Source organism: Sinocyclocheilus grahami, unplaced genomic scaffold (assembly GCF_001515645.1).
Source record: "Sinocyclocheilus grahami isolate Dianchi unplaced genomic scaffold, SAMN03320097.WGS_v1.1 scaffold447.1, whole genome shotgun sequence".
Lineage (NCBI taxonomy): Eukaryota > Metazoa > Chordata > Actinopteri > Cypriniformes > Cyprinidae > Sinocyclocheilus > Sinocyclocheilus grahami.
The window spans coordinates 484834-493370 of NW_015505626.1; the positions used below are offsets into that span (position 1 = coordinate 484834).

The following is an 8537-nucleotide window of genomic DNA, read 5'->3' on the forward strand; positions in this document are numbered from 1 at the left end:
GTCCTATCCTAACAAACCATACATCAATGGAAAGCTTATCTATTCAACTTTCAGATGATGTATTAATCTCAATTTTTTAAAAATGACCCTTATGACTGGTTTTGTGGTCCAGGGTCACACATGCTGATGATTTACAAATGTATAAATATGTCAGTTATGATGGACAAGGTATAGTTCTGGAAGTTTTAATTGTTCAGCCTGACGATAGCCTGCGGGGAAAAAACTGGAAAACTTTAGTCAGTATTACCGTCATTGTAGTCTTTTTCATACAGAAATACTTCAACGTTAGGTATTATTTTAGTAGGTTGACATTATATCAATGTTTAGATAACATTAGTGTGATCTGTCTCTAACAGGTGCTTTTATTTGTAGATGATATGTTTCTCCAGCAGGTGGCGCTGTGTGTGTCGTGACTGAGTTACTTTGAATCAAACATGTCGCCGACGAGCGTGTGTGCCTTTAAAGACTGGCTCTCGGCGGCAGGTTATTAGTTTATCTCAGGAGACTACTTGAGCTTCGACTCCCGCTGGTTTATGGTTTAACTGAAGATCAAAATCTCGCGATCTTTTGTGATTACCTCACATCTCACGAGACCGCCGCTTTTGTTGTTGATCTCCAGGAAACGCAAACGCTCGGGTGACACCTTTTCCGTTTTGGTGGATAGACGAGAAAATACGTTTAGCGCTTTTATAATTCTGCAAGAGTAATTCTGTTTTTCGCTCGCGTTATTTCCACTCACCGGAGATATCGACCTCTAGAGTTTCTAATCCACTTGTGGCTCCGCACCGAGGCCCGTGTGTGTGTGGAGCATCACGTCCGAGGGCATGTAAAAAAAAAAAAAGTATCGCATTTGTTTATATTTTAGCTTGCTTTGATTTGGAGGCACGAATTGAGCGTGAACCGCGTGAACATGCCCGGTGCGCGCGAGATCGGGTTGGTGGGCGCCGCGCTCGCGCTCACGGGAGGAGTCGCGTGCGCTGTGTGCTATCTGATGAGTACAACACAAAAACCCAAGAAAACAGTCGAAGAGGAGCTGAATGAGGACGGGAGCAGGAAAGAGCACGTGCATAAAGCGACCAAGACCGAAACTGCACTAAAAACGCCCATAATATCCGAGGTCTGTGGGTTTTGATCCTCTTGGACATTCTTCTATCCCAGTGTTTTGGTTGCACGCGAGGCCTCAATGCAATAAGTTCTGCCGAAATTCCAATAAGTTCAGTTTACAGTGACATGTGGTTTGAAATGTCATTAATAAATATTATTATAATATTTAATGCTTAACAGGTGCTTAATAGATCATGCGTATCTATATCCTCTTAGATAGTAATATTCAGCAATTCTAAATTTTGATATTCATTATTAAACATTAGCATAAAATAGTCCCAAGTAATATTATGCAACTTTGATTCAAGTTTTTAGAAATGTTAGTTTTTTAAATATACTTTTTAATGCTGGATGCAAAAAAAAATATATATATGTACACATCATAGAACTTTAATTAATAAATACATAAAACCAATAATAAACATAATGCTTGAATAGTATATATGGAAATAGCCACACTTAATATTATGATGATATTTATTTCTTTTTAAATGTATTAACATAATTTATAATGCTTAACACATGCTTAAATAAATGCAAAGTAATAGAAATATGCAACACTGATTCATGTTTTAATAAATGTGCAATAATATTCTAATATAAATATATAATAATAAGCTATATATATCTTTCAAGCTATAAATAATGTTAAGTGAAAGTTCATATTACAAAATGATTATGCTTTTGTTTGGTTTTGTTTTCAAATAATTTTAGTGTCACCTGGGAGTTTATTTTCCAAATGAACTCAAAATAAATTAGCGTGCAGCGTTTGCATTTTCGAGCATGGTGCATTGATCAAATGAACTGCTTTTGGTTTATTGTGAGGACCGCCTGTAGTTTAATCCGTCTCATTCTCTGTGTCAGTGTGACATGTGAAGCAGCTTTACTCTCCCATCAAGCTGGGATTTCAGTAAAGTAATGCCATGTTTGTTCTCTGTGTTGTGCAGCCCAGGACAGCAGGTACTCAGGTGCTGGTTTTGGGGCTGGATGGGGCAGGAAAGACTAGCTTACTGCACTGTTTTGCCACGGGCAGCCTGGAACAAGACGTGTCCCCCACTCAGGGCTTCAACGCCATCTCCATCAACAAGGAAGAGCTTCAGATAGAGTTCTTAGAGAGTAAATACAGCTCATTTACACACACATACTGTGATTACTGTAGATCAAACAGCAGCATGTTGCTTGCAACACCAAAGTCAAACAGTAGGTTTGAATCCAAAGTCTTCCCCATGATTGTGTAGCTTAGTGAACCAAACTGAGAGACCATTTTGAAGGCTCAGGAAACCTTTGCAGGTGTTTTGAGTTGATTAGCTGATTGGCATGTCACCATATTCTAATTTGTTGAGAGGGATTTTGTTAAATGTGAGCCCAAATCATCACAATTAAAAGAACCAAAGACTTAAACTACTTCAGTCTGTGTGCATTGAATTTATTTAATACACGAGTTTCACAATTTGAGTTGAATTACTGAAATAAATGAACTTTTCCATGACATTCTAATTTATTGAGATGCACCTGTACATGCACTGATCAAATAAATCATAAATCAAGTCGATTTGGAAAAAATGTTAGTACCACCAAAAAAATTGGTATACTATTATAGTTTTTGTAAACATTTAAAAAGATTTTATTTTTATATCTTGTTTTTAATCTTAAAGTTTTAGTAATTTTGCTGTATTTGTCATTTTTAATTGTTATTCAAAAAAATGTCTGTGTAGTCTTTATTAAGGTTTAGATTTACTTATATTAGTACTTAATGGAAGCTTGTTTTCATCACGGGGGGGGAAGATAATTACAAAATATTATCTCACAATTCAATTAGACAAAAGTCAGAATTTTTTATTCTGTGGCAGAAACAAACAAAAAAACTGAATTGCGAGATGTAAACTCACAGTTCTGAGAAAGAAGTCAAAATTGTGAGATGTAAACTCTGAGTTGCAGGAAAGTCAGAATTCTGAATAAAAGTAGAATTGCAAAATATAAATGTGCAATGCTGATCAGAAGAGTCCAAATTGTAAGATATTGTAAGAACTTTTAAATTGCGAGAAAAAAGTCTGAGCTGTGAGGTAAAAAGCCACAATTACCACATTGCCACGATTGTGAGATGTAAACTCAGAATTCTGAGACAAAAGTCTATTGCGAGATATAAGATTAAAATTGCATCAGTTTATATCTCACAATTCTGAGAAAAAAAAGGAAACAGGCTTCCATGGTACTTCAACGTAAATGAGAAATGTTGAAATAATTTTTTTTTTATCACTATTCTAAGGTCCAAATCTCACCATTAACAAACCATTAACTATGATTTTGCCACAATAAACTCCTAATTTGCTGCTTATTATTAGTATTAAGGTAGTTAAGTTTAGGTATTGGGTAGGATAAGGGATGTAGAATATGGTCATGCAGAGAATATGTGCTTTATAAGCACTAATATATAGCCAATATATTAATAATATATATATATTATTAATATATATATATATATTAATAATAGGCATGTGTTACCTTTTTTCATTTTATTTTATTTCAGTTAAAAGTTTATTTTTGTTTGAAGTAATTAAATTGAAGGATTTTCGTTAACAAAAACAACCCTGGCTTGAAGTGAATAGTGTAACAGTGTAATCGTGTCTTTCGTGCTTCCTCTGTCATGCAGTTGGAGGTACGGAGAAGCTGCGCGAATACTGGCGAATGTATCTGTGTAAAGCGCGTGTGCTGGTGTTCGTGGTGGACTCGTCTGACCCCGAGCGATTCCCTCTGGCTAAACGTCTCCTGCACCAGCTCCTGTCGACCGACCCCTACCTGCCTCTAGTGCTGCTCGCCAACAAGCAGGTGAGAGCGCTCGCTCGGTAATCCTCTCTCAGCACGATCCGTCTGATAGAGTGCGTGTCTGGACCATCTGGACGCTCAGACGTAAGGGTAAGGTGCTGAGGCAGGGCGGCTTTTCCTGTTCTTGCAAACACATCTGGTGTGGCAGACGGGCCTTAAAGTCAACATGAAATCAAATTGGCCCAGGAATAGTTCCTGGTTATATTAGCTGGGATCCTGCAGTGGAATAAGACATTTTTGCCACAATATATTGAATTTTAGAGTCATTCTAATAGGTTACGTAATGCAAAAGTGAATGACATACTCGGCTTCTACATTGTTAAAACAATAATTACAATATTATCGTAGACAATACATATCGCACAACGCTGTTCCTGGGGCCTGTACCATGAAGCTGGCTAGCCAGGTAAGTTTCACTTTAGTTTGCACCAATCCTGGGTTTTAGGTACCATGAAAGTAGCTTGGCTTTTAGCGGTGCTCCGGGGCAGGTTATGTTCTGAGTTAGAGATCGCAAACTGAAATTGGACCAATCAGATGTGAGCAAAGTGTCTGACCCAAAAAGTCACTCCCCAAGTTTCTCTTGCTCCAAATTAAAGGTCACTAGTACTGAAAAAAAAAATGGTCTGGCTTTAATGATAATTACTTAGTTATTTTATATGATTTATATAATTATTATATGATTTATATTATTATTATTAATCCATTACACACAAGCAATATTATTATAAATAATTTATTTTAAATGAATATTAATATATACAGATCATATGTAATGTAAATAAGCGGTAGAATAAATAGATAACACTATTTTAAAAATGACTACATGTGACCTTATACAGTGGGTACGGAAAAGCAAAGGGTCTGAATATTTAGGACCATGTGATATTTCAGTTTTTCTTTTTTAATAAATCTGCAAAAATGTCAACAATTCTGTGTTTTTCTGTCAATATGGGGTGCTGTGTGTACATTAATGAGGAAAAAAAATTAACTTAAATGATTTTAGCAAATGGCTGCAATATAACAAAGAGTGAAAAATTTAAGGGGGTCTGAATACTTTCCGTACCCACTGTATGTTCAAGTCTCTATGGCTATATATTTTCAACTGTATAAATTAACTTAGTAAGTTTCGCTTGTGACTGCACTGATAGAGCAAGATCAGTTCTTTTATTTGTCCTCTTATCATGTTTCATATGATGTTTAAATTTGTCATGTTCTTCGATTTCTTAACCTTTAGCAAAACCTTTAGCCTTTAGTTTTGAATCTTGCTGGGTCTCTCGCAAGAAGTAAATCAAACTTGCTTTGTGTTGCAAGGCGTGTGATTGGCTGTTCGCCACTGATGTCACACATTCATGTGCATGCGCTCCACAAACAGGATCAAAGCCTGAGTTGACAAAGAAAGTTGATGATCAGCATCATGGTACCAACAAAACCGGATTGAAGTGGTTTGGTTTTGTCAACTCGAAACTAATCCTGTAACTCTGAATTTGTTCAACTACCATCATGGTACAGGCCCCTGGTCTTTTTGGACTAATTTATTAGTGCGTGTTTTTCTGTTATTGGAAACATGGTCCTCTCTCTTTCACGCAGGACGTCCCTGGGGCCCGTGGGATCACAGATCTTTACGAGGCGCTGGATTTGGGCGATGTTGGCGACGGGCACCGGCTCAGTGTGATTGGTACTCAGGTGAAGAAGAGAAAGTCTGAGGCCAACGTCGGTGTGCAAGACGCTCGTGACCTCATCATAGAGATGATGTCAGATGATTGACCACCTACTGTGTGTCTTAAAATTGTTTCCTTTGGTCACAATTATTTAGGGCTTTACGGTCACCAAAGAGTCTTCAAACCAAATGACAACAAAACAGCCTGTTTTTGTAGTAGAAGAGAGACTAGTGACACTAAAAACTTCATGATTGCTTAAACTGAGAATGAAAATGGAGCATTTTGAAAAAGATGCCAAAGATAATCATGTTTTTCAGTGTATCGCTGCTGCTGTTGTAGTTGTGGATTATGGGATGTTTGAATATCAGTAAACTGATATGGAAATGTGTGTTTGTGCTGTTTTTGCTAGATGATGAGATGCTTTAATTGGTTTATACTGTAACTTGCTGACTTGTAAGAAGAGTATAATCGAAATGTCTGTGTATTAATTTTGTAACTTGACGTTTCTGTCTTTAAATGTCTTTTTAATGCCAGAAATCAAGTGAAGATTTGATCAAATTGGTGAGGGACTTTTGATAACCATTAAATATTAATTTAAATGACTGAATGTGTTTGTCATTTTTGTAACACAAATCCTGTAATGTTACTTTTTAGCATCAATGACATCATTTTTAGAATCTTTAGAATTCCTGGAATCATATTTCCTGTTTTGTTTATGATGTCATGGTCTGTTAGTTCAGGCTGATTTCAGCTCTTCTTTGATGACAGAGCAGGACCATGTGGTTGTCACAGTACCAGCTTCCTTAGCAACAGGCGGTCTCTATTGTGACATTCGTTTCCCAGGATTCCTTTGGGTCTGTGCCTGGACAGAATGGACTCGGGTAAAGTCTGCATTTAAAACAAAGCCTAAATATGGTCTCATGTTATTTTTATTGAAAAATAGGTTAATATGAATTTTCTGTTTGTTTTCTATTTCTGAAAGAGCCTGAATTAAAGTCATCCCATTTGGATAGGTATGTATAGCAGAAAAAAACATTTGAGTATTATTACTTCGTTACATTACACCACTGTGTATATATGAATACATACACATACAGTATATATTTAAACACAACATTTTTCTTGAATATATACACATGTAAGCCTGTCGCAATAATCAATATATTGACTTATCGCACAATATATGTACATGTCCTCAATCATTTTTGTTGACAATATCTCACCCATTAGATTTACTTTTTTTGCATTCCATTGCGCCTGTCTTTTGCAGCTTCTCGTACATAACTTGGTGTAGTCATGACTCGGGAGGTGCTAGTTCAAATAAAAAAAAAAATGCTTCTACAAAAAAAAGTTTAGTCTGCAGATATGGCCTTGTTTAGGGATCTGTGCTTTTGTGCATGCGGACATCTGACTGCTAACTCAGGTTTAGCTGTTTCAGCTTAAACGGAAGGAACATTTAGGTGAATAATGAATGAGTTGAGGTCAGCATTCAGAATCAAGCATGTGACGACTGCTAGTTTGCCCTATACCTTTTAGTGGAAATGAGAAAGCAATCCACAATTCCTGCCGTTCATTTTTGGATGCTTTGGGTCATGCAAGTATACAGGTCATATTTTACACCATACATCATAATTTGATCAAATATGCTACCAAAAGTAATCAGGTCATTCATTTCTCTGCTATCAAGAAACACTGATTTCTTTCTTACCCCAACAAATTCCTCATTCATATTAAAAGGAAAAAGTGCATTAAAATTCTCGCTTTCTCTGCCCAACTGCCCCTTTTCCACCCAGTAGTCCGGTTAAAGTCCTCTGAATGAGCAGGTTGTGTCTGAAGCCAGAGAGATTTTATGAGATAATGGATCAAATTAATTTGGTTCTCCGAGTCCAGCTGGCAAGAGCGTTTCCAGCCCCGTTTTCCACCAGAGAGCATAAAAATCACTCTTATATAAGATCATGCTGTGAAATATGGGTGTGATTAGCATAAACACTCTCCAAATCCTAGTTTCACTTGTTCCTAACGAGCATCCTGTAACACTCGTTCTTTTGTCTTGTTTGAAAAGGCGGATTTTCTCTCGGATACCAGACGTTCCCTCTGCAATCTTCCTGCAGGGAAGAGGAAGAGGAGGAGAGAAGGATGAAGATCTCCAGCCCTTCCTCTCATGCAGTGCAGTACGAGAACGTTGTTCGTCTTGCAACTCCCAAAACCCGAGGAAGAAGTGCCCAGGAAGTGAAGTAAGAGGTCAAACGAGACCCTGAACACATTCATGAGATCTTTCCAGAACTAAAATTAGCTCCTGCTGAGGAAGCCAAAATTCAACATCTGTTTTTTTCAGTAGCTCTGTGTGTGTGAGAGAGAGAAAAAGAGAGAAGATGCTGTCAGACAATAGACCACTGTCTGGTGTGTAACCTCTGGCAAGTCTTGTGTTTGACCACAGAGGTCTTTTTAAAATCACGATCTCAGATCTGGGCCCAATTTCATCTCCAAGCTGTTTTACAGAGATGCATATCGAGTCAGTTTTGTTGTTGTATAATTTTGTTTGTGAAGACTTTGTCACTTATATTTTGCGAGAATTCTGTGGTAAATAAATCATCTGCATGCAGGCCATTATGTTCATTTCTGGATTCAGCTGAACAGTTTTTTGTAACCTGTGGATTTTTGTTACATAACATCTTGAGAACATGTGCGCTGTGAGCTAGAAGAAAGCTTTGATTCTTATCAAAGCAAACGCAGCAGACGATTTTTGCAGGTCTTGGTATAAATAAGTTGCCATATTAGAAAAAAAAAAAGTGTGTGAGTTATCAGCAGGGTTATTGTTAACTAAAACCTAAAAAAAGTATATAATTTCCATAACTTGAAATAAATATTATTGCAGGTCTTGGTATAAATAAGTTGCCATATTAGAAAAAAAAAAAGTGTGTGAGTTATCAGCAGGGTTATTGTTAACTAAAA

The 8537-nt window shown here is 36.9% G+C and overlaps 1 protein-coding gene across 1 annotated transcript; it reads left to right on the forward strand.

Annotated features, from left to right (window-relative positions):
• The first annotated feature begins 429 nt into the window (after window positions 1-429).
• LOC107552351 (ADP-ribosylation factor-like protein 9) lies at window positions 430-6182 on the forward strand. Its single transcript, XM_016234215.1, has 4 exons — window positions 430-1117; window positions 2052-2220; window positions 3755-3930; window positions 5515-6182. Exons 1-4 carry the CDS (start codon window positions 911-913, stop codon window positions 5689-5691), a joined length of 729 nt encoding a protein of 242 aa, XP_016089701.1. The 5' UTR covers window positions 430-910; the 3' UTR covers window positions 5692-6182.
• The last annotated feature ends 2355 nt before the right edge of the window (window positions 6183-8537 follow it).